This window comes from Durio zibethinus, chromosome 18 (genome assembly GCF_047325235.1).
Source record: "Durio zibethinus cultivar Kanyao isolate XHJ-2024 chromosome 18, ASM4732523v1, whole genome shotgun sequence".
Classification (NCBI taxonomy): domain Eukaryota; kingdom Viridiplantae; phylum Streptophyta; class Magnoliopsida; order Malvales; family Malvaceae; genus Durio; species Durio zibethinus.
In genome coordinates, this window is record NC_143179.1 from 2,423,025 (window position 1) to 2,450,403 (window position 27,379).

The following is a 27,379-nucleotide window of genomic DNA, read 5'->3' on the forward strand; positions in this document are numbered from 1 at the left end:
ACTCTAAGTAAGATTTTGAACATAATATTTTAAATTCAAAATTGATTTAACTCAATTTAAAAGATTATTATATTAATACAAATATTTTATTTAATTTTAATTAAAAAATTAAAAAATTAACATTAAAAGTCTATTGATATTTCAGTTTTACATATTTTTGTTTTGTATATTATTAAACATAAATATTTTTAGTATTTTAATAATAAATAATATTTATATTATTATTTTAATAATAAACAATAATATATAATAATATTTTTATTATTTTAATAATTAATGTTAAATAATATAATAATATTATTTTCTTAATAAGAATATTTTTAATAATTTGTAATTATTTTTTAGTTTAAAATATATAAGTTTATATTTTTATTTATTAAGATATTTATATTACTGTTTTAATAATAATTATGCATAAAAAATATAATAGATACTTTTCTAATTTTATTATGATTTAATAATATATATTTTTAATATAAAATATAAATATTTTAATAGTATAAATATTTTAGTAATAAATATTACTATTTTAATATTAATAAAAATAATATTTTAAGAATAGTAATACTACTTTAAATATTTTAAAATATTAATAAAAGAATAATAAATGGGTTTATTTTAAGTATTTTTATATTAATAATTATTCTTAAATATTAATAATTTTAATAATAAATAATTTTAATATACTTTAATAATAAATAATTTTTAATATTTTAATAGTTATATTACTAATATTTGAAAAAAGAAACAGATTTTTCAGAAAATAACTAAACAATATAAAATATTTTTAATTAACTCATTCAAATAATAAAAAATTTATTTTTTTTAAAAATATAAATATTTTTTTAAAAATATTTTCTGAAAGTTAATTTTAATAAAAAAAAGCAGAGTCTCAAAGTTAAAAAGAAAAGATAAATAGCTTTAAAAGAAAGAAATACAAGGTTAATGTAATTAAATGAATTTTTAAAAGCATTTTTCCGAATTTTACCTATCGAGCAATCGATTTTTCTCCATCACGTTGTTGACTGTCCTTTTGAAAAATGATACTTACAACTAAAAATAAGTTTAGGCATTTGATTGCTTTCGCCACTGAACATTTAAAGGGCATCGACTACCATTTCTTATAAATCTAAATATATTATATGTATAAAAAAATTAAAATATTCTTACTTAATATTATTATATAAAAAATTTTATAAATAAAAAAATTGACATGGTTGTTGATTTTTGTAAATGTTTACTTTTTTAATTTGATGTTGATTTTATTAACATAATAACATGAATTAATAAAGTAATTTTCACATTGTGTCGATGATTTTTATATTCATATAAAATTTCAATTTTAATTCATTTGATATAATTTATAAAGTTCTCATCCTCGTATAAAGAGAATTTAATAACATTCATCTAATTATTAATATAATCAATTATTTTTTATTAACTTTGTAATTGATCGTTATACTTTTAGAAAATCTTTGAAAAATTAAAAACATCCTAAAATTTTTTAAAAATATCTAAAAAATTAAAAAAGTCAACAAATTAAAATATTTGATTTTTTAGGCTTTTTTCAAAATTTTAAAAACCTTAAATTTATTTTTTTCAAATATTTTCATTTTTTAAAATATCATATTTCTCGAGTTTTTTTAACAATCATATTTTAATTTCTTAAAAAATAAAAATTTTTGAATTTATTATTTTAAAAAATGAATTTTATTTTTTTCAATATTTTTAATTTTTTTAAAAAATAATATTTCTTGAATTATTATGAAAAATCATAGATCATTCTTTAAAAATAATTTTTTATTTTTAAAATTTCTTAAATATTTATCAATATTTTATTAAAAAAATATTTTTTGAAAATTTAAATAATATCATATTTTTCTAGAAAAAGTTAAATATTTGTAAATTTTTAAGAAAATTTTAGATTTTTTTAAAATATTAAATTTAATATTTTAAAATTAATGTATTAGAAAAAAATCAAATTTAATATTTTAGAACAATGACAAATTCTAAAAATTGAAACTAATTTTTTAATAAAAGAAATCTGATTTTTTAAAAAATAAAAGCAATAATATTTTTTGAAAAATAAAATTTTGGAAAAAAATTAATTTTAATATTTTAAAAATAAAGAAAATTTCTAAATAATTCATAAATTTGAATTTTTTTAATTAAAACCTTATTTTCTAAAAAATTCAAGAAATATTATTTTTACTAAAAATTAAAATTTTGGAAAATTTTTAATTTAATGTTTGAAAAATACGGAAAGCCTAAAATTTTTTTACATTTGTATCATTTTTAACTTTTCAAATATTTCTTTTGAATTCTTTAAAACTTTTTTTATTTTTAAATGTTTTTCTAAAAAAATAATAATTGTGTTAATAGAGAGTAATTGATTGTATTAATAATTGGATCAGCATTATCAAATTTAATTTATTCAAAGATAAAATTTTTATAAATTCTAGTAAAGGAATTGAAATTCTAATTTCATGTCAGTATAATATTATTTGTATAATTTAACAATTAATTTGATTCAATCATGTTGTTACATAAAAAAGTCAAAGTTATTTAAATAAAATTAATTTCATATCAGTAAGGTCAACGTTTTATGACATCAAATTAATAATTACATTAACATTTTTAATAACAAAAAATTAATGAAATTAATAATTAAAATAAAATTATCAAATTAAAATATTATAGCCTCTATTTCTATAAATTATAGGAAAACTACTAAACTTTAAATTTCATTAAAGTACATAAATAATTATTATAATTTAACCCTCATTTTAAAAAGAGTGGAATCTACAAGAAAAGTTGGTTTTTTCTTGTAATTTCATTTCAAGGGCTTTTGTTATTTTTAAGGAACTTTGCTCCTTTTTTTTTTTTTTTTTTGTAAAAGTGTAAATGAATATAGCTTTTTGGCTATAAATATATTTAATTTTTATTTATTTATATTTATTTATTAAATTTAATAAATAATTTTTAATAATATTTTTATATTCATTATAAAATGAATCGAACATGAATAAAGATTTGTTTAGTTCGTTGATATCTATGAATAAATTTATTTAAAATTTATTTAAAATTAGTTTATTAAAAATTTATTTAAAATTAGTTTGTTTACAATAATAATAATAAAATTATATTTATATCTTTGAGTTTAAGATTCCTTTATATTTTTTTTAGTTTATTTATATTCATTTAGAGTTTATTTATTTAAATTTATTTTATTATTATTTATGAACATGTTCATTTATATATATATATTGGTGAACATATTCGTTTAATATTTATAAATAAACTTATTTAATTTCATTGAATAAATATAAACTAAAAGTAAATATTTTATTATTTAAATGAATCTAACTTAAATAAATAAAATAATTTTCTTACTAAATACGAACTAAACTCAAACTACTCTAAAAATAAATTAACAAATTAAAAACCATAAATATAAGTTGATTTATTCGTATTTGATTCCTTTTTAATTTTTTTTTTTTTTTTTTGCATTTTAAAATCTGTCAAACAATTGCTTTTTTTATTAAAAATATATTTAAAAGAAAATTAAAAAAAAAAGAAGGAAAAACACTTAATTTTGGGAATGGAAAACACTTTCTCTTTCTTACTTGCTGGATTTTGCTTTAATATGAATCAACATTTCACATTTCGATTGGGCTGGTGCTTGCGCTCAAAAGCCAAGACTTTCTCTGAGCTTCTCTAGGATTTTATTGATTCTTCTACGAAGAAAGAGCACTTTTGCAATGGCTTTTTCTTCTCTCATCAGATCCATAGCTGCCGCGCCCCTCATTGAAGCCTACGCCCGCTCCGACCTCTCTCCCTTTTCCTCCGATCGCCTCAAGGTCCTCCACTTTCCCCTGATCAACATCGTATGTAGCTTTTAAAATAAGTGACACAATTTTTTCTTGTATTAACTATTGGATTTTTAGAGGAAAAATAATAGGAAGAGCTGAGCTAAACTTAAGCTGAATGACGGAAATTTGTGTAACTTCAAATCATTATTTTCTTGCTCTTTTTCTATGACGTTTTCCTGGTAACCAAACGGAATCTTAAGAATTACAGTACATTTGTCATGCATGTTTTATTTATTTAAGGTTTGGAAGTATTTGTTTTTGAGTTTGTTATACTTTGTTTGTTTGGCTGGTGAGACAACCTTACTTTTTAAGTCGTTTTCGTTATTTTGATGAATATAGGAAATTAGAAATTCATTTAGAATAAAATTTTCTTTTTTAATTTAATTTTAAATTTAATGTCCTAGTTTTTCACCGTTTCTTTTTTTTTTTTTTTATGCATATATTAATGCTTATTGTTAGTGGGCAACCTGAACTCACTTTTTTGTGGGAATCTGATTGATAATGCTATCTTATTCAGGTTTCAAGCATTGGTTTTGGTGGCAATCTCAACTCCGTTTTTGGTGCTGCTGTTTCTACTAGGTCTTCTTCTTCCTTAGAGTTGAGTTGTCATGTATTGGCCGTTCAAAATTTTCTTGATTGTGTAAAAATTTGTTTTTTTTTTCCTACGATACTGAGGGTTTTTAAAAATTATTCATCCATTTAGGAAATGCAATTCAAGGAATATCCAACCCATCAAAGCCACTGCTACGGAAATTCCTCCCGTGGTTCCAAGTAAGAATTTGGAAAATTATTTTCCTGTTATGTTTATTGTTTTTAAGGCTCGGGACGGTAAAAAGGAGAACGTTTTATGCACTGAGGTTTTGCTTTTGGCTTATTTCTCATTTGCTTAGAGTCACAGAGAAGTGGGAAGACAAAGATTGGAATTAATGCTATGTTTTCTTATTTTGATTAGATTTGTGCTTTTCTTTATTTGATAGTTGTATGTATGTTCACCATGTTATTTCTTTAATATCCATAGAAAATGATTTCACTTCAGTTAGTGTGTGTAGTTGAGTTGTTTTCAGTATGCTTGCAAATTAGCAGGGAACTAGCTTCCTAGGCTTAGCTCATTTGGTAAGCCTGAATGGGGGTTTGGGTAGGTATCCTAGGCTTGAGGTTCCCAGCCTTTCCTGAGAAAACATTGTTGTGAAGAAGTATAGTTCAAATATACTATTACAGTATATATGGTTGAAAAGTTTCACCTATATATGTGCAAATTGGAACTCAGATTGATGGTTACAATACCATTATGGTGCATTATAATATCATTAAGGTTCAGTTAGCTTTTGACCTTTAATTCAGTTGCTGTTGGCCATGTGCTTAGGAACTTTATTTTGAGGTAGGTGGAGTTAAAAACATTTTGGAGATCTTGCTGGATGGATAGAATTGGAATTCTATTGAAGTTTTTGTTTCAAGTCCCATAAGTACCTGTTGCTTTGCTTAGATTTACCGTAATGCAGAAGTCGTTGTTGCTCTACTTAGCATGATGTATCTTGTAACGACTCATTTTTTACTATGAACCTTTGCAGGTTTTGGTCGGATTGGAAGGTTGGTTTTATGAGTAGCAACCTCAAGGGATGATATTGATGTAGTAGCAGTGAATGATCCTTTTATTGATGCTAAATACATGGTAAATATGTCCATTTGCACTCTTTGGTTCCAGCTATAGCCTTCTAGTGTAAGATATCTTTTATGGAATTGATCCCCTACAAGAATATGTGAAGCTCAGCATGTCTGGAAGCACAGGAGAACATTTCATTTGCTGATATTATTACTAGTATTCGATACTGGGCCATTCATAGTATTACAATACCTTCCCTATTCATTGTGGGTTGGTTATTCGTCAGCACAGTTTTAGCTTATTATGTGTTTGGAAGCCCTTGTCTAAATGAGTATTTTGCAGAGAGTTGACAAGGAATTCCATTAATAACTAACCTTTTTGATTCTTTGGAACAACTCGATGAATTTAGTAGATCATTGGAGGTAGGACCCAATGACCATAGATCAAACCTATCCAATTTTTACAGTTATGGTTGGTTGTTTACGGACTAGCTGTACTTACTATTTCTTTTTTGAATATGTTAAATTTGAATATATTCTGTTTCAATTTGTGTAAGATATCTCTGTTTTATGAACCTGTATTTGTCCTGGTTTATCAGAGATGCCAATAAACTGAAACTATGCATCATTTCATTTATAAAGTATTACTGCTATTAAGTAAGCATATGATTTCTCTTCTGTTTACCTTTGAGAAGTTTTACCTGTTGGAAAAATTTCCTTGATATGGGGACTTGATAGATTTTGTAGCATTATGTAGTAGTTGTGGCATTCATGTACAAAAGCCTTGTAGATTGTTAATATCCCTGTTTTCTTTTAGCCAGATTTTTGTCCAATACAACAACAAACTAAGCCTTATATCCCCCTTATATCCCATACTTTGTGGTAGGCACCAGATTTTGTCCAACATAACCAATAAATGATAAATTTCCATGAATTTTTTTTATCAAGCTTAAAATGGACCTAGATTTTCAATTATTGAGAAGGCTAGTTATTTGTGATATTGTATTCTATCCGTTTCACTAAAGGCTAGTTTCTATTTTGTTATTTTTTCTAAATGGTTAGCTTGGAATATAATTAGTACAACAACCACAACACACTAAGTCTTATATCCCATACTCTGGGGTTGGCTGTATGAAAAACCAAATAAGAGAATCAAGTTAGGTTGTCGTTTGAATCTTCTTGCGCCACTCATTTCTATTAACAACACCTTTTCATCTAATTCCTTAACCATCATATCATTTTTTATTACTTTAATTTATATCTTTTGTGGTCTACCTCTAAATGTTTTGATCTCTCCTAGATCTAGAGACTTAATTCTCCTAATCGGTACATAACTAGACCTATGTTTCACATGTGCAACCCATTGCAAACAATCCTCTCTCATCTTCTTTTCAATTCGAACTACCCCTAATATTTCTCAAATCTATTCATTTTATATTTTGTCTCTTCTAATCTTACCACACATCCAAGCATTCTCATCTCCGTTATGTTAATTTTCTTCTCATATTGTTTCTTACAGCCAAACATTCAATTCCATACAATAATTCAGGTCTTATAGTTGTTTTATACATCTTCGGTTTTAACTTTAAAGGCATGTTGTGATCACACGATACGCCCGACGCACTTTGCCATCTCACTCATCTTACTTGAATTCTATGTTTGACATTTGCTTCTATCTCAGTATCACTATGAATAATTGATCCCAAATATCGCAAATGGCTACTTTTTGGTACTCTCTCACCATCCAACTTAATCATACTAGTACCCACTTCCTTGTGACTACTAAACTTGTATTCCATATATTTAGTTTTAGATCTACTCAATTTAAAACATTGAGACTCCAATGTACTCCTCCATAATTCTAATTTTGTATTAAGGGTATCACAAGTTTCAACAACTAAGACTTTATTGTCGGTAAATAACATACACCATGGCACTTTAACTTGGATATGTCCAGTGAGTTCGTCCATAACTAATGCAAAAAGGAAAGGACTTAGTGCTGAGCCTTGATGCAATCCTGAGGTGATAAGGAAGCTATTTGTCATGCCTCCAACCGTCCTCACATTTGTTACCACTCTTTCATACATATCTTTGACTATGTTGATGTACTTTAAAGGGATTCCTTTCTTCATTAAGACCCACCAAAGCACCTCTCAAGGAACTCTATCATATGCTTTTTCCAAGTTGATAAATACCATATGTAGATCTTTCTTTCTCACCCAAAAACCCTCTAATAAAAGCCTTAAAAGGTGGATTGCCTTTTTTGTGGAGCGTCCTAGCATAAACCCAAATTGGTTTTCGGAAATAGTGACCTCACGTCGCAACCTATATTTAGTTACTCTCTTCCAAAGTTTCATGGTATGACTTATAAGTTTTATTCCTTGATAGTTTGAACAATCTTGTACATCACCTTTATTTTTGTATAGAGGCACAAGAGTGCTCTTCCTTTATTCTTTTTGGCATCTTTTGGGTATGCTAAATTTTGTTGAAAAGATCTGTCAACCATCTTATCCTTATTTCACCCTAGCATTTCCAGACTTCAATTGAGATTCCATCTAGTCCTATAGTTTTCTTTAATCTCATCCTTCTCAAGGCCTCTTTAGCTTCATAGCTTTTAATATTATGCTTAAAAAGATGATTTACATCCTAAAAAGTGATGTTCAACCCACCTATATCATGATCAAAACTGATATTAAAGAGATTATCAAAATAATCTCTCCATCTCTTTTTAATCTTTTCATCCTTCATTAAAACTCTTCCATCCTTGCCTTTGATGGATCTAACACCATTAAGATCTCTGCTCTTCTTATCCCTCATCATAGCAATTTTAAATAGTTCATTTTCTCCAACTTTTGCCTCTAGTTTTCTATATAACTCCTCATGGATCTTACTCTTTGAGTCTTGAATAGCCTTCTTGCTTCTTGATTTGCTTTTTGCTGTCTTATACGCCCGATAACTCTCCTCATCCCTATTGTTCCACAAATTTTTATAACACTTTCGCTTAACTTTAATTGCCTTTTTCACATTCTTGTTCCACCTCCAAGATTCCTGTCCTAATAGTGCCTTACCCCTAGATTCCCCAAGTTTCTCTTTAGCACCCTTTTGAATTTGAGCTATAATATTTTCTCACATTACTTCTACATCCTCATTAGGCTTCCAATCAACTTCTTTTACTAGTCTATCCTTAAATGCTGCCATTTTGTCCCCCCTCAAGTTCCACCACTTAATACATGGTTCATGACTCTGATGTCTCTTCTTTGACCCCCTGAGGTGGAGTAGATCGAGTACTAGCAATCTATTTTGTGCGGCCACACTCCCATCAGATGTAATCTCGCAATCCTTGCAACTATTTCTATCCTTTTTCCTCATAAAAAAGAAATCAATTTGACTAGTATTTCATCCACTCCTAAATGTCACCAAGTGTGATTCCTTTTTCCTAAAACACATGTTTAATATCGGTAGGTCAAACGCAGTAGCAAACTCTAGGATAATCTCTCCAATTTCGTTTTTTTCTCCAAAGCCATATCCTCCTTGCCTACGTGACTATTCATGTATCTCCAATACACAATTTTTCTTTGTATGGTATGGCTTGTACTCTCTCGTCTAAATTTTCCCAAAATTTTTGGTTACTCTCTTGATTCAAACCTATTTGTGGAGCATAGCCACTAATGACGTTAATAGTTTCCTCTTATAAAATAAGTTTAACAAGTAAAATTCTATCTCCCTTTCTTTTAATCTCAACCACATCATCCTTCAAATTCTTATCAACAATTATCCCCACTCCATTTCTACTCCTTTCCTTCCCTGTGTACCAAAGCTTAGAGCCCCATGTTTCTATCTCTCTAGTCTTTTCCCCTACCCACTTAGTTTCTTGGAGACACATAATATTAATTCCTCTTCTAGCCATTGCATCTCCTATCTCTACAAGCTTACTAGTTAATGATCCTATATTCCAAATAGCTAAGTGGAACTTACCCTTAGGGACTCGCTTCTTTACTCGTGTTCATCCACCAAAACACGAGAACCCTTGCCTATTTGACACCGCATCTTGGAGGCGATGTGGCGCGTCGCTTCCGGGTGATGACTTAGCAATCCTTGCATATTTAACACAACATTTGGGCTCGGATGTAGCACGTTGCTAGGAGGTGACGACCCAACAAGGATTCTTGCTTTGGTCTTTCATCATGGTTTGACTATGTTTTACACTGGCTGTCAACCTATTGCAATCGTGCTCCTTTATCCGAGCTTGGGACCGGCAATGTGACAACGCATAGGCAGAGTTTCAGAATATAATCAATAAAATTAAAATTTCATGAAACTTTTAAACTAAGCTTAAGGTAAACTTGATTTACATTTAGCAAGAAGGCTAGCTATTTGTGATGCTTTATCCCTTTCCTTTAAGGTTAGCTTATATTTCTTAATTTTCTGAAATTTTTTGGTTGTCTGAGCAGCATCTGTTAAATTTAATTGTTGGCTTCTGTTTGTAGTTCTTCTGATATTGAAAAGTTTCTGTTTTTGTTCTCCTGGAATCACAATCAAAGCTACTTTATATGTACTATGAATCCATAAATTATAGATAATCATTGTTATTGTTTCCTTATTTTGTGTGTGTAGCTTTGTGTGTATGTGTAGGGGGGGTTTTGTTTGGGTTCAGGGCACTCATTGTTTGTCTGTTCTGTTCTTTGCATGCCACGATAACTGTCCTTATCATTCTTCAGGTCATTAAGTAATTGTTGTAATTCACTAAGATCTTTTGTTTTTTTATTTTTTATTTATTTTTTATCCAGGCTTATATGTTTAAATATGATTCAACTCATGGGGGCTTTAAGGGAACCATCAGAGTTGTGGATGAGTCCACCTTGGAAATTAACGGCAAGCAAATTCAGGTTGTAAGCCAAAGGTATTAATCTGGAGTGTTTGTATTGGAATTTGAGCTAGCTTATCTAAGATATGTTATTCTCATGAACAAAAATTCTGTTATTTGATTTCATTAAATATTTGCTAATAAACTATCACAACTTGGGTCAACATTTAAATAATATCCTCCAGGGACCCTGCAGAGATCCCTTGGGGTGATTATGGGGCTGAACTTGTTGTTGAGTCATCTGGTGTTTTCACAACATTAGCTAAGGCCTCTGCACATATGAAGGTTAGTTGTCTAAGTTTCCTGCTTTTCTGTATGATTGCACAAAAACAAACACATATCACAAGCACAACTGTGAATGCATGCACTTCGTAAAATGTTCCGAATTGAACATTCATGAATGTCTTTTGCAGGGTGGTGCCAAGAAAGTGGTAATTTCTGCTCCTTCAGCTGATGCACCTATGTTTGTGGTGGGAGTAAATGAGAAGACCTACAAGCCAAGGATGGACATAGTTTCTAATGCTAGTTGCACTACCAATTGTCTTGCTCCTCTTGCCAAGGTTTAATTGCATCCTCAGATTTTAAGCTTTATTAGTCTTATCTGTACAAGTGGTATTTAAACTAAAATAATTTTTCCCATTGTTTTCTATTATGGGTTACTGGTCACCGGGTAGGAGTTAAACATGGGGAATTGTGTTTACTTTGTAAGGTTTTGCTTTTGTATGCTTTGAGTTTATGGCAGTTGACAATTCCATTTGCCTGTATTCGACACTATTGATTATCTGGCACCCATAAAGCATTTGGTTTGCTTTTTTTGGCCGTTTTCCTTAGTTTTTAAATAACATGCTGCAGGTGGTTCATGAGGAATTTGGTATCACTGAGGGTTTAATGACAACTGTCCATGCGACTACAGGTATCCAGTTATTGTTGGCTCCTCCTTCATTTGCATAGCACATGATGTTGCATTGTTATGATAATATGATAGTTTTTAATATCCAGCAACACAAAAGACTGTTGATGGCCCTTCAATGAAGGATTGGCGAGGGGGTCGAGGAGCTGGGCAAAACATCATCCCTAGTTCAACTGGTGTAGCAAAGGTAAGAAATGGAAATAGCCAGATTAAAAATCCAGCATGGCTTTGAGATCCACAGCTTTAATTATAATTGAAATTAAATAATGATGTGTTTTTCTTGTAGGCTGTTGGAAAAGTTCTTCCTGAACTCAATGGAAAGCTTACTGGAATGGCATTCCGTGTCCCTACACCCAATGTTTCTGTTGTGGATTTATGACTTCAGAAGAGTGCTTCCTATGAAGATGTCAAAGCAGTAATAAAGTGAGTTTTCTATTTTTTTTTTTTTTTGGCTTGAGGCTCCTTGTTGCTTCCTTTCTGTTCATTCATTCATTCATGTTTATTTGCTTTTGCATTTTTACTTTGTTCTTTTGTTGTATTTCATATTCACTGAACTTCTCATTAATTTGTAATTAAAGTTATGCTGCAGAAGGGCCTCTTAAAGGCATTCTTGGATACACAGAAGAGGATGTTGTCTGTAATGATTTTGTTGGTGATTCGGGGTTCTCTCTCTCTCTCTCTCTCTCTAATGTATGCATCCATCCCAAATGCCTTTTGTTGTGATGTCATATACTGTGTGCTATACTGTCTAATTCGTATGAGGTGTGCAGGCTTGCAAGCATTTTGATTTTTGAGTATAATTTAGGCATGAAATGTCTTGGTGTATTTGTGGACTGTGCTTGCTTAGAGAGTGTCAATTTTTCTGGGACAGGTTATTTAGTTTTTTTTTTTTTACTTGACAACTGAGAAATAATACTTGCCAGTATACCCAATGTTCAGTTGGTAGTATTGCTGTATTTTTTACGGCTTCCAAGTTTGCTTCATTTAGATTTGGCTTTTTCCTATATCTTAATCGATGGCATTTAAGGTTCTAATGGGCTTGTTTTATTCCAGGTCGAGCATATTTGATGCAAAAGCTGGAATAGGGTTGAGTGCTTCTTTCAAGAAGCTTGTTGCATGGTACGACAATGAGTGGGGTTACAGGTATGTTTTCGTCTCTCTTTCCCTCTCTGAGACACTCCCACATTCACACACGCACAGGCACACGCCCAAACCTTTCAGTACTTGTGTGCACACACATAAATACCCCGCTATACGGGCAGACACAGAAAAACACCACAGTAATGCAGATTTTTTGTATTTTCTAACACAAAATTCAAATCTTGTCTGATGTTTTTCTTATAGCAACCGAGCGTGTGACCTAATAGAGCACATTGCACTGGTAGGAGCAACCCGAGACTAAATATTTACAGAGGTATGCTGTTGCTGCTGAGTGACGCTGCAATTTTAGCGTGTGCTAGAAGTTTGTTTCGGAGAGTAGGCATCAATTTGATAGTACCCAAAGTTTTTGGTTGGATTGGTTATCGATGTAAGAGTTGGGCATCCCATAATGCGATTCTGAAATAATAAAAATTCAAGCTTGTATGAGCAGCACCTTAAGACTTGATATTTGTGACAAAAGTGAGAGCATTATCTTTATCCAAAAAGAAAAAAAAAAACCTTGTTGGGCAGTATCTTATATCTGAAACATCTATGCATGATATGGTTTGATGTTCTTTCATTTTTATGGTGATATCTTGGATGATAACATGATACTTGCAAAATAATATGCTTGATGAAGGGAAGTAGTAACTGAAATTACATATACTACTAGTATTTAGAAGTTGGGATCTCTGGTATATGATTCCGTAATATAATTCGAATTCCACATGAATTTGTTAGAAAAAGTCAAAATTAAATATGATATTAATCTATCCTACTTGGATATTCATTCATTACACTAATTATTGGCCAATTTCTTTAATAATAATATTAAGACTAATAAGAATTATTGGCCATTTTTAAGTAACATTAATAACAGTTAAACCTAAACTTAAAATTTGATGGCAAAAAAAAAAAAAAAAACTTAAAAATTACTTGAAGTTTAGCATGAGCAGCGGAACGCGTGAAAGGTGAAACGAAATTGCCACTCACTAGTCTACATTGAGTTGACTCACAATCCCGTTCTCCCAAGTCTAATTCTGCTCTGCCCAAGGACAGAACTCTATCCTCTTTAATGGGCCAAAATATGTGATGAAAACATGAGTTCTGCTAAAATTAATCTGACGATTGTTTCTTGTTGAAAGCAGTCTAACCATCTGAAATCAGCTTCGATTTCTTATTTCAGAACCAAAGATGCAGACAACTCACTCTCAAAATAAAAGTAAGCTGGAAACAAGAAAGGAAAACCGAAATGTATTTCTTCTATTCTCGGCTTAGTTTCCTGAAATAAACCAGCCGAGGATAGCGACTACAATCTGTATTATAGAACAATATAGCATGATGCTGTTGTAGTTAACAAAATTGCGCCTAATTGATGCCCAACAGCTATTGTAATAGGAGTGAATTTCCCGCAGCTGCTTCCAGAGATAGCATCCTCGAGCACTGTAGCTGAAATTTAGCCCGAGATTATTCAGCATGTTTATAAAGCGCATCTCATCTTGCGAAGGGCCCTTGATAATGTCGACAGAACGGAGAAATTTAACATCTTCGGGTTCCTTCACGAGGTAATGCATGAAGCATACATAAGAAGTGAAATGTTTGTCTTTAACTGGCGAACATTGTTCCAAAGCAACACAGTTCACCAGGATGGTGCTAGTGCAATCATTTATGGGGAAGGGAGGGATTTTAAGAGCTAAGGGTGGGAGTTGAACTTTCCTGAATTCTATCTCCAAGAGACTTTTAGCTGTCTTTTGCCTTACCGTGATTCCTGAATTGCGCAGGTGCTTCACGCTTTGGATTGCATACTTCAAAAGACTCTGATTCCTTTGTTGTGGGTCTTCTTCGGTTGAGGGAAGAAGACTGGAGCGGAATAAGTCCAGTAAATGTTTGGGGTTTTGAATTTGGGAGTTGACCACGTTTGAAGTGCTGTAGAAGACTTGTTTCAAAAATCTCCAGGCAAGGTTAGGCAAAGTGCTGATAGTTGCGCGTTGACCAATGTTGGATAAAGCAAACAATTTCTCAACAATGAAAAAGGGTAACTGGTTCTCCAGTTTCAGTAGATCTGCAATCAGAGTTGGGACAGACCATGGCCAATCATCCCTACCCTCCTCATATTGACGGAAGAGCTCTACCATAAAGCAACCATCGAGCAACATCATGTTAACAAGGTCGTCATCATCAGAAGGCATAACTTGTTGAGGGTAGCATCTTTTTGTTGTTTCTTTTAGCTCCCGCAATTCCTCAGAAGAGAAAAACTGATCTCTCTCCGGTATTCCTGTCCGATGAAGAAATTGGGCAAGAAAAGTTCTCTTGTGCTCTTCGAAGGGACGTAGATGTTGTTTGTCTCTGTGATAAGGGCCGAATGATGCTAACTTTGGCAATCGGCATTGGATCGAATCATCTATTTCAACAAGGACATCAGGAAAAGCAGACATGGTGTAAGTTCCACGATCGGGCGTCTGCTGCCTGTGCCGGTTCATTTGCTCCTCAAGATTAACCACAACAACGGCCAGAACTTCGTCTTGCGGATCCATCCTAGGCTCTTCCTCTTGCATGTTAATAATAAAAAATAAATTCTTCCTTTTCTTTCAGTCTCTCCGTCTGTTCTGTTATGTTGATGAATTCCACCTCAAACAAATTTTCTAGGAAGGAGGGTGCTGGAAAAGAAATTAGTCTCCTAGCAAAGTCTAAGTCTTTATCTATCTTTTCTTGACCTAGAAATTAACGACTACTGTCTTTCAACTTACAAACAAACAACCAAAAGACATGATTATTGGGTAAAGAAATTTCCAAGCAACTTCATATGGCCGATTTCATTTCTATTAATTTAATTCTCATCCAGCAGCATTAAGTAAAGTCATCAAAATCACCACTTTAACGTGCGCGGTTCCTGTCCTCTTCACCAGGAAACAAGGTAGGTCAGATTCCTTTAAAGAAAATATTGTTTGGTGTCAGATTAGAGTGCTCTACTTTTTAGGTGATTATTGGGGTGACTTTTCTAAAGTGTTCTATTACGGCTGCTCGCATGCGGTTCAATTTGTCTTTTAAATGAGTATTTAATTTAAAATAATTAATAATAGGTGAAAATATTTTGTTATATTTATTATGTGTTTTCAACGTTACTCTCTCCTCACGTATAAGAATAACAATATGATTAAATCTATTATGAAAGGACCACATTTGCTCTGATATTTTAGTAAATTTTAAGCTAAATATCTAGTTTAAAATAAATCAACATTATATGAAAAGACTGTCATATTTATTTGCTTTAGATAGGATGAATATAAGTCGACTTCAACTTAGTTTGACTGATTTTAATCGATTGAATTTGGTGAAGTTAATTTGGTTTTGATAATTGTTGGTTAAATAAATTATTGATTTAATTGGGTTAATTTTTTATTTTTAAAATTAATAACCTAACTAATCTAATTAATCTTTTTTAATAGATTTTTTAATATATAATATGAATATATATATATATATATTTCAACAAGGACATCAGGAAAAGCAGAAATTTCGCCCGAGATTATTCAGCATGTTTATAAAGCGCATCTCATCTTGCCAAGGGTGGTTCGTGATAATGTCGACAGAACGGAGAAATGTAACATCTTCGGGTTCCTTCACGAGGTAATTCATGAAGCATACATAAGAAGTGAAATGTTTGTCTCTATCTTGCGAACGTTGTTCCAAAGCAACACAGTTCACCAGGATGGATCTAGTCCAATCATTCATTTCGAAGGGAGGGATTTTAAGAGCTAAGAGTGGGAGTTGAACTTTCCTGAATTCTATCTCCAAGAGACTTTTAGCTGTCTTTTTTCTTACCGTGATTCCTGAATTACGCAGGTGCTTCACGCTTTGGATTGAATACTCCCAATGACTGTGATTCCCTTGTCGTGCTTCTTCTTGGGTTGAGGGAAGAAGACTGGAGCGGAATAAGTCCAGTAAATGTTTAGGGGGGTTTACAATTTGGGAGTTGTCCACATCTGAAGGGCTGCAGAAGACTTGGTTCAAAAATCTCAAGGCAAGGGTGGTCAGAGTTGCGCCTTGACCAAAGTTGGATAACTCAAACAATCTCTCAAGAATGAAAAAGGGTAACTGGTTCTCCAGTTTCAGTAGATCTGCAATCAGAGATGGGACACACCATGGGACAGACCATGGCGGTTCAACATTCCTAGCCTCCTCATATTGAAGGAAGAGCTCTACCATAAAGCAACCATCGAGCAACATCATGTTAACAAGGTCATCACCAGAAGGCAAACGAATATTTTGACGGTAGCATCTTTTTGTTTCTCGTTTTAGCGCCCGCAAGTCCTCAGGAGAGAATAACTGATTTCTCTCCGGTATTCCTATCCGACGAAGAAATTGGTCACAAAAAGTTGTCTTCTTCTCTTCGAAGCGATGTAGATGTGGAATGTCTCTGTGATAAAGGCCGAATGATGCTAACCTTGGAAATCGGCATTGGATCGAATCATCTATTTCAACAAGGACATCAGGAAAAGTGGGCATGATGGTTCCAGAATCGGCCATCTGCTGCCTGTGCCGGTTCATTCGCTGCTCAATATTAACCACAAAGTCTCGCCGATCCATCCTAGGCTCTTCCTCTTGAATGTTAATAATAAAAAATAAATTCTTCTTTTCTCTCAGTCTCTCCGTCTGTTCTGTTATGTTGATGAATTCCACCTCGAACAAATTTTCTAGGAAGGACGATGCTGGAAATGAAATTACTCTCAAAGCAAAGTCCAAGTCTTTATCTATCTTTTCTTGACCTAGAAATTAACAACTACAGTCTGTCAAGTTACAGACAAACAGCCAAAAGACATGATTATTGGGTAAAGAAAATTCCAAGGAACTTCATATGGCCGATTGTCATTTCTATGAATTTAATTCTCATCCTGCAGCATTAAGTAAAGTCATCAAAATCACTATGGTCCCCTTCACTAGGAAACAAGGTAGGTCAGACACCTTTAAAGAAAATTATTGTTTGGTGTCAGATTATAGTGCTTACTTTTTAGGTGCATTTTGGGGTGACTTTTCTAAGTTGTTCTATTACGCTGCTCGCATGCGGTTCAATTTGTCTTTTAAATGTGTATTTAATTTAAAATAATTAATAATAGGTAAAAATATTTTGTTATATTTATTATGTGTTTTCAACGTTACTCTCTTCTCACGTATAAGAATAACAATATGATTAAATCTATTATGAAAGGACCACATTTGCTCTGATATTTTAGTAAATTTTAAGCTAAATATCTAGTTTAAAACAAATCAACATTATATGAAAAGATTGTCATATTTATTTGCTTTAGATAAGATGAATATAAGTCGACTTCAACTTAGTTTGACTGATTTTAATCGATTGAATTTAGTGAAGTTAATTTGGTTTTGATAATTGTTGGTTAAATAAATTATTGATTTAATTGGGTTGATTTTTTATTTTTAAAATTAATAACCTAATTAATCTAATTAATCTTTTTTAATAGATTTTTTAATATATAATATGAATATATATATATATATATATATTTCAACAAGGACATCAGGAAAAGCAGACATGGTGTAGGTTCCAGGATCGGCCGTCTGCTGCCTGTGCCGGTTCATTTGCTCCTCAAGATTAACCACAACAACGGCCAGAACTTCGTCTTGCGGATCCATCCTAGGCTCTTGCATGTTAATAATAAAAAATAAATTCTTCCTTTTCTCTCAGTCTCTCCGTCTGTTTTGTTATGTTGATGAATTCCACCTCAAACAAATTTTCTAGGAAGGAGGATGCTGGAAATGAGATTAGTCTCCTAGCAAAGTCTAAGTCTTTATCTATCCTTTCTTAGAAATTAACGACTACAGTCTTTCAACTTACAAACAAACAACCAAAAGACATGATTGTTGGGTAAAGAAATTTCCAAGCAACTTCATACGGCCGATTTCATTTCTATTAATTTAATTCTCATCCAGCAGCTTTAAGTCATCAAAATCACTACTTTAACATGCGCGGTTCCTGTCCTCTTCACCAGGAAACACGGTAGGTCAGATACCTTTAAAGAAAATATTGTTTGGTGTCAGATTAGAGTGCTCTACTTTTTAGGTGATTATTGGGGTGACTTTTCTAAAGTGTTCTATTACGGCTGCTCGCATGCGGTTCAATTTGTCTTTTAAATGAGTATTTAATTTAAAATAATTAATAATAGGTGAAAATATTTTGTTATATTTATTATGTGTTTTCAACGTTACTCTCTCCTCACGTATAAGAATAACAATATGAAGAAATCTAATATGAAAGGACAACTAATTAGAATGGCTTAATTAGTGTTTACATACACATAATAATAATTTATTACTTATTAAACTTTACAATTAAAGATTATCAATTCAAAGTTAGGTTCTCATTATTAATGTCTAAAAGAAATTTTAAACTCATTTCACTTATGATGCTTCTTACCAAATTTTTAGGTCGTACTTTGGTAAGAGGATCTGTTAAGTTATTAACAGATTTAACATATATAATGGTAATTACCTTATTTTTTTTATCAATTTTTTGATATAATCATGTTTTTGACTAATATGTCTAGATTTTCTATTATAAATTTTACTATAAGCTCTAGATATAGTAGATTCACTATCACAATACAAGAAAATGGTTGTTGTTAGTTATGGCCATAACTCTACATCCATTAATAAATTTCTTAGCCATTCAACTTTCTTGCTTGCTACCACTAAAGCTATAAATTTAGATTCCATAGTTAAATGTGAAGTGCAAATTTGTTTCTTGGATGCCCAACTAATTACACTACTTCCAAGGGTAAACATCCATCCTGAAGTGGATTTATTATCACTTATACTAGTGATCCAACTTGCATTTGAATATCTTTTCAAAATAGCTAGATCTTTGAAATAAAATAAATCAAAATCTTTAGTTCTTTTAAGATAACCTAGAACTCTTCCTATGACTTTCCAAAGACTTATACTAGGTTTATTTGTGTATCTTGATAACTTGCAAATAGCAAAAGCTATATCTGACCTAATACAATATATAGCATACATAATACTTTCAATAGCACTAGTATATTCAAGTTGTGCAATTATATAACCTTGATTTTCTGTTAATTTTATACTTACATAATATAGGGTATTAGCTTCTTTTATATTAAGATACTTAAACTTATTAAACAGTTTCTCAATATAATGACTTTGATTAAGTACGAAACCCTTATTATATCTCTTAACTTTAATTTCTAAAATGGTATCAACTTCATTTAAATCTTTCATTTTGAAATTAAAAATCAAATACCTTTTAGTTTCATTTATGCCAATCATATTAGTACTAAATATTAGCATATCATCTATATAGAGACATATTACAACTTTATATTCTTTAGTAAATTTTGAGTAAATGCACTTATCTGCTCTATTATGTTTAAAACCATTGACTATTATGATTGAATTAAACTTTTTATGCCATTGTTTAGGAGCTTGCTTTAGCCCATAAAGTGACTTAATTAGTTTACAAACTTTATTCTCATTACCTGGATGAATAAAACCTTTTGGTTGTTCTAAGTATACTTCTTCCTTTAAGTCACCATTTAAAAAGGTTGTCTTAACATCCATTTGATGCACATGTAATTTATAAATAGAAGCCAAAGCTATAAGAACTCTAATGGATGTTATTCTAGCTACTAGAGCATATATATCAAAATAATCTATGCCTTCCTTTTGTTTAAAACTTTTTGCAACTAATCTTGCTTTAAAAGTTTGTACAGAACCATCTGTATTATGTTTTTTTTCTAAACACCCATTTACATTCTATAGATTTAGAACCTGGAGGTAAATCTACCAAGACCCATGTATTATTGGACATGATTGAGTCCATTTCATCATTAATAGCTTCTTTCCAAAATGTAACATCTCTTGAAGTCATAACTTCATTAAATGTTTTAGGGTCTTCATCTATATTTAGTAGAATTGGTGTTTTTTTAAGTACTTTGTTCTATTTCTTTCAACTAGGAATACTATAGAATTTGGAGAAACAAAATCAGAAGGCAAAAGATTTTCTTTTCTAGTTCTTTTGCTCTTTCTAATTTCAACAGAATCATTACTTTTTTTTTTTATTTCTAGTTGTAGGAATCATTTCAATTTGTTTCTCATTATCAATTTTAGTATTTCATATAAACTTATTTTCAAAAAATTATATGTGAATGGATTCAATAATAACATTAGTATTTAAATCAAGAAGTCTATATGCTTTTGAATTCTGTGCATAACCAACAAAAATACATTTAATACTTCTAGGTTTTAATTTTGATTTATCAGGATAAGGTATTTTATAAAAGGCAATGCACCCCCACACTTTAAAATAATCCAAATTTGATTTTTTACCATAATTTTAAAGTTCATACGATGTCTTTAAGAATTTATTTGAAAGAATTCTATTATGTATGTGGCATGCTGTTAAAAGTATTTTTCCCTAAAGATTTAGAGGTAATTTAGCATTTAACAACATATTATTTACCATATCAACCAAGGTTTTATTTTTCCTTTTGGCTAAACCATTTTGTTGGGGGTGCATAAGGGGTTGTCTTTGGATGAATAATTCCATTATCTTCACAAAAAAGAGAAAATGAATTTGGAAAATATTTGTCACCCCTATCAATTCAAAGAATTTTGATTTTCTTCTTCTTTTAATTTTTAACAACTGATTTATATTCTTTGAATTTATCAAAAGCTTTATCTTTTATTCTTATTAGATACACAAAAGTATAATGAGAACTATCATCTATAAATGTTATAAAATACTTTTTTCTTCTTTTGTTAATAAATCATTTAACTCACAAATATCAAAATGTACAAGTTCTAATAATTTTGTATTTCTTTCAGCTTTAGGAAAATGTTTCTTAGTCATTTTTGCTTTGACACAGATCTCACATTTAATGTCATGATTTTTTTATATGTTTTATAACCATGCTTAATCATATGATTCATATATTGATAATTTAAATGTCCTAATCTAGCATACCATAAAGAAGAAGAATGCTAAACAATATAAGCAGAAACATTATTTATTTCATCAATGCTAAGTTTAAACATACCATCATTGGAATATCTTTTTTCAATGAATACACCATTTTTGAATACTATAACTTTATCAGACTTTAGTACAATCTTAAAGCCTTTTTTACATAATAAATTTACAGATACAATGTTCTTTCTAATCTCAGAAACATAAAAAACATTAAGCAAAATTAGTTTTTGTCCTGAGGTGAATTTCAATTCAACCGTTCCTTTTTCAATCACTTAGGTAGGAACATGATTTCCCATAAAGATATTTTCTGGTATCTTGCATTCTTCATAAGTCTTGAACTACTCTTTGTTATTATAAACATGAATTATTGCACCAAAATCTAGCTACCAATCAGATGACCTATTTGTAGTAGCCATATGAACTTCGATAATCATTCCAATTTGCATGTCAGTCACCATTGCAACAAGTTCATTGATTTCTTACTCAACCAGATTTACCTTATTTTCAGAACTAGAACCAATCTTAATTTCAGCATTTTTAAATCTATAATCTTTAATCAAATGTCCTTTCTTTCCACAATGGAAACACATTTTGTTCTTATTAAATTTGAATTTCTCAAATCCATTCTTTTTTACTTTAACATTGTTTTGAAATTTACCAGAAGACTTGTGAGTTTTTTTAGAATTTTATCCACTCACATGATTCACATTAGAACCTCCAAGAAAGAGTGCATCTCTTGCATAATTTTTTGCTTCAATCTGTATGTGAGTCTGAAATTTTTCAATAATGAAACTATCTGTTGAATGTAAAACTTTCTTCTTATATCCATCCAAGAAAAATAAGTTTTGACAAAATAGCTCAAACTTGAAGTGAATCAGAAACTTTAATTTCTAGCTCACTTAACTTAGAAACCAAAATTTATAACTCATGCACTTAGTCCACGATTGGTTTATCATCAGTTATTGAAAATTCAAAGTATTTCAAAGCCAAAAACTTATCCGTACCTTTTTTTTCGTTCATGTATTTGTATTCAAGAGCAGTCCATATCTCTTTTAGTGTTTTCATATTTCTGTATAGATCATATATACGGTCAGATAATGAATTCAAAATATAACCTCGACAGACTAGTTCATCTTCTTTACTTTTGCTTCTTGTTGCCTTAATAGCATCAGAATCTTTAGGAGTTGGTTTTGGAATTGGATTTGGATCAAGTACATAAAACATCTTCAATGCAATCAACAAAAAAACCATTTTGTCCTTTCACCTAGTGTAGTTTGATCCATTAAAACGATCGAGTCTGATTACATCTTGATTTTGAAAGTGAACCTTTATGCTTGATTTCAAATTCATAACAGTAGTAAGGACAACAGTAGATGTAGTATCCATAATTATTTTTAAATTGTTAGTAAAATTAAGAAAAATAAAAATAGTAAGAAAGAAGAAAATATGGTTTTAAGGCATGAATAAAATTATCGTAAAGGCAATTATGCCTATAGGATACAACAAAGCCTTAAAACTCTCTAAATCATAAGTAGTGAAATTGGTCACGCAGAAAGATCTATTTATAATAAATGAACAGTCACCAATCAAGCCAATTCAAAAAGTTATGATATTTTGTATAGTCATATTTTATTGTTTAAATAAACTTTATTCAAATAGTCATGTTTTTCTATTTAGATATGTTTATTCGTACCATCATATTTTTCACTGTTCAAACATATTTATTTAAAATCAGTAATATTTTGAAAAAAATAAAAATAAAAATAAAAATAATAAAAAAATTTAAAAATTTAAATATATTTGCCAAGCAAGCCCAAGTGGCCTGAGTGCTCAAGTACATATCTTTGATTTTTTAAAATTGTCTGACCCACTAGGAAAACTCCTAGTAAGCCTAAATGACTTAGCCCACTCCAACACTTAGCTCAATTATTTAAATAACATAAGTGATTTCTTTTAAACCATATATAAGTGATTTTTCTACTCAATGTGGGATTCACCGCATTCTAAACTATCAACATCTTTTAGTAGAACTTTTTAAATTTTTAAAAGTTGTCAAGCTTCTGTTTAGAGGAGCCTTTTAATTTTTAAAAGTTATCAAGCCTCTGCGTAGATGAGCTTTTTAAATTTTAAAAAGTTGTCAAGCTTCTGTTTAGAGGAGCCTTTTAATTTTTAAAAGTTATCAAGCCTCTGCGTAGATGAGCTTTTTAAATTTTAAAAAGTTATTAAGCCTTTGCTTAAAGGAATTTTTTTTTTTAAATTTCAAAAGTCGTCGAGCCTATACTTAAAGAAACCTTTCAAATTTTCAAAAAAAAATTTTTGTGTTCAATATTTTATCTGTTGTATGTGTTTGCTAGAACAAAATGGTTATCTTATTGTCTTTGCCTTATTCTTGATTTTCAAAAATAGATAAAAAATAGCAGCTGTAGATATTCATTTTATTCGATACCAATTAACCTAAATATAATAATAATAATAATAATAATAATAATAATAATAATAATAATAATAATTTATTTGTTTTGTTCTTTTCTTCTCTACCAAAGTCCTTAAGTGCATTAAATGCATTGAAAACACCCTTGGACCAAATCGTCGACCGTTTTGCTTCTACCTAACTTGGTAGCATAGAATCCGAGCCACTAAAAGTCCATCGGTGGCTTTGAAAAAAACCAATACAAATTTCAAAAGTATGGGATCTCAATCCTAGAAAATGTGGGATTTGAATCCAATAAGCTTTATAAATAGAGCTTTTTTCTACAAGGAGATCTAGAGGTGAAAGATTTTGTAAAAAAAAAAAAAAAAAAACACAGAGAACCCACACCTAGAAGAAAATTTTGCAAAAAAAAAAAAAAGAAATGAGACTCTGCCAAACAAAATTTTGGAAAAAAGCCAAGAAAAAAAAATCTTTTTAGCCTAATGGAAAACCTTAAAAGAACCAAAAAAATATATTAAAAAAAATCACAATCCCTAGAATAAAAACCAACATCGCCAAAAGCAAAACAAAATTAAAAAAAAATGTTTTTGCCAAAATTTTTTAAAATCGATCTAGGAGGTTTGAGATTATTTTTCAAGGAAAAGAGATTGGATTCGTGTTTAGAGGGCTAAAAAGAGTTAACAGGTATTTTTTAAAAAAATTTCAATCACTGACAATGGTGGTTAATGATCAACAATGGCCAGCCTGGGTTTTGGGTTTTCCATCGGTGTGTTTTTCATATAGAAAGAGAAGCTTTCTTTTTAGAGAAAGAAATGAAAAATGAAATAAAAAGAAATTTTGTGTCTTTATAGTCAACCAAAAAAAATAAAATAAAACAACACCATTTAAGGGCCAGAAGATCCACACATGGACCCAGATCTGACCTGAGGTTCGCACACTTGATCCGGCTTGCTTTTGATTTTGATCGGTTCACCTAAACTGATGCTAGACCATTGAACCACTTGCGGGATAGCTGAACTGCTAATAAAAAATAAACATTATCAAAATAAGACAATTTAATAAAATATACCTGATGATGCATTTTTGTAAGTTCTATTGATTATCGATGTAATGAGCAGTGACAGCCATGTATCTTCTTTTTTGGTGATCAGCAGTCCACATATCAGTTGTGATAGCAATTCTCCCTTCATTAGCTTTCAACTTGGATATTATTTTTGCCTTTTCCTATTTGAAAATCTTCAAAATATCACTCTTTATAGTATTTCGAGAAGGCATAGCAAACAAAGGTTGGAGACTGTAAAAATACTTTCTGAATTGCACATGATCAACCATTGATAAATGATATTTGTGCATGATTATCATGTTGGCAAGCTCTCTCCTTGTGACATTTTGATCAAAGGAAAAGTTTTTTAGTGTTACTTTTCCATCTGCCTTTCTTTGATTTGCTACCAGCACTTGTTGATGAATATCCATTTGAAATCGCTTGCTGCACCTGTCTGAATGCTCACGTAAATGACTTGTCCCATTCTTTGAAGCACCACCAAGTTTTTTCTTACAATAATTGCATATTGCCTTCCATTCATTATTGATTTTCTCTTTTTTAAAATGTTTCCATACTTCTGATTTTAGCTTACTTAAGTTATACCCACTATCATCAACTTCAGCACCATGATTCATCACACTTACTGATTGAGTTGTATTTTCATCAGATGTTAGAATTGAAGTTTGCTGAATTGGTGATTGATGTGAGGTAAAAGTAAGAGATGTTGGGGAACACGAATTATCTCTCAAATTAGACATTTTACCTTCATTCAAAAATGACAGACATGATTAATTTCCAAACACCACTAAAGTTTATGCTAATGACAATAAACTAAGATTATAACTTGAAGGGCAAAGCAAGCTATTCAGAAAGACTAGACTAATTATCTCAAATAGAACCATTTTGTTATGATTCCCCCTTCAAAAAAATGCTAAGGTAACACACTGAGAACTTCAGTATTGTTGATATGCATGGATCAGAACTAGACGATGGCATATTCAACTATAGACATATAATCTAACAAGAATCCTCACCTATTATATAAACAAGAACGAAATTTCTCAGTGAATTTCATACAAACAAGGTAGTAACTCATCAACTTAAATTTCTTGTAGATCAGAATGTTATCATCATTATGTTTGTTATTGCCTTCAAATAAGGCAACAAGAGATAAAGGGAGAATAAGGAGACATAGCAAACATGCCTGAAAATAACATCTAGTAAAATCATCTATGGCCTGTTTCCTACCTAAATCTAGCGAACTTTTTGCTAAAGTCGTCGGCGACATCGATAACATCATTTTTGAAAGAAAAACCCCGAAAATCAACCAAAAAAGTTATTTTTTTAGAAATTCAAATTAATATCCTTGCTAAACTCGCACTGAAAAACTTAAAAGAAGATCGACATAGCAGACATTTTGAGGAAGAAAAAGAAAATAAAAGGAGAAAAAAAACAAAAATTGAAACGTTTCGGATTTCATTGGAAGAAACGAAAATCAAAACTGCTTACCTAAAAAATCGAGAAAGATGAACAAGAAAGTAAAGCAGCGACTTTTTAAAAATGAAAGTTAAAAATTCTAAAAAATTAAAAAAATTTTCTTACAAAAGATTAAGGTTGTTGAGAAACAAGCCTTTCAAAACTAAGTAATAAAAAAAAAAAAACTGTTAAAGTTATTTTCAGAGAAAAAAAATAAGCTTCTTCTCCTTCTTCTTCTTCTTATTTTTTTTTTTCTGTTTTGCTTTGGGTTTTATCAAACTCAAAGAAACGGTTTGGATCTGATAAAGAGGGTTTAAATTAAATGGTTTGAAATTTATTCAAGACTAAAATAGGAGGACTGAATTGATTAAAATAATAATTAAAATAATATTTTTGGAAATAAAAATAGAAAGAACTGACGAAATTGAAATGCACGCTTGGGAGTGGGTAGCACCTGTGTGAGTGTGAAGCAGCCTGACAGTCTGGCAGATAGAAGCAGAAATGCAAAACAGAACGGCTGAGAAAGACGAAAGAGAACGGCCAAAACCCAAAAGAAATTACAATTCAGAAACCTTAAAAAAATTATATATATATATTAAGGGTATTTTGATAAATATTTTGAGGCGGGTAGGGTCGGATTTCATACAAACTCAACCCCGACCTGAATCCGATATTTTTAAAAATAAAATCGACCCGACCCGAAACCCGATTTTTGAAAAAAAAATCTGACCTTAAAATAGTCGGGTCGGATCTGACGGTTTCAGGTTGATTTGCCGACCCTACTTACAACTAAAAATAAGTTTAGGCATTTGATTGCCCTCGCCACTGAACATTTAAAGGGCATCGACTACCATTTCTTATAAATCTAAATATATTATATGTATAAAAAAATTAAAATATTCTTACTTAATATTATTATATAAAAAATTTTATAAATAAAAAAATTGACATGGTTGTTGATTTTTGTAAATGTTTACTTTTTTAATTTGATGTTGATTTTATTAACATAGTAACATGAATTAATAAAGTAATTTT

General features: G+C 30.5%; 2 protein-coding genes and 1 pseudogene across 3 annotated transcripts; 1 reads left to right on the forward strand and 2 right to left on the reverse strand.

Moving 5' to 3' along the window:
• The first annotated feature begins 3,593 nt into the window (after positions 1–3,593).
• Positions 3,594–12,965, forward strand: LOC111298940 (glyceraldehyde-3-phosphate dehydrogenase GAPCP2, chloroplastic-like; annotated as a pseudogene). The gene is made up of 14 exons (XR_016329582.1): positions 3,594–3,860; positions 4,390–4,469; positions 4,576–4,643; positions 4,763–4,800; positions 5,440–5,541; positions 10,259–10,371; positions 10,521–10,620; positions 10,749–10,895; positions 11,188–11,248; positions 11,335–11,432; positions 11,532–11,668; positions 11,824–11,907; positions 12,299–12,388; positions 12,590–12,965. The product of XR_016329582.1 is annotated as a glyceraldehyde-3-phosphate dehydrogenase GAPCP2, chloroplastic-like (transcript).
• Positions 12,966–13,493: 528 nt separating this feature from the next.
• LOC111298939 (UPF0481 protein At3g47200-like) lies at positions 13,494–15,346 on the reverse strand. The gene has a single exon (XM_022893704.2). It carries the CDS (start codon positions 14,938–14,940, stop codon positions 13,660–13,662), a length of 1,281 nt encoding a protein of 426 aa, XP_022749439.1. The 5' UTR covers positions 14,941–15,346; the 3' UTR covers positions 13,494–13,659.
• Positions 15,347–15,778: 432 nt separating this feature from the next.
• On the reverse strand, positions 15,779–17,510 carry LOC111300189 (UPF0481 protein At3g47200-like). The gene has a single exon (XM_022895834.2). The coding sequence runs from the start codon at positions 16,970–16,972 to the stop codon at positions 15,884–15,886; it is 1,089 nt and encodes a 362-aa protein (XP_022751569.1). The 5' UTR covers positions 16,973–17,510; the 3' UTR covers positions 15,779–15,883.
• Between the last annotated feature and the right edge of the window lie 9,869 nt (positions 17,511–27,379).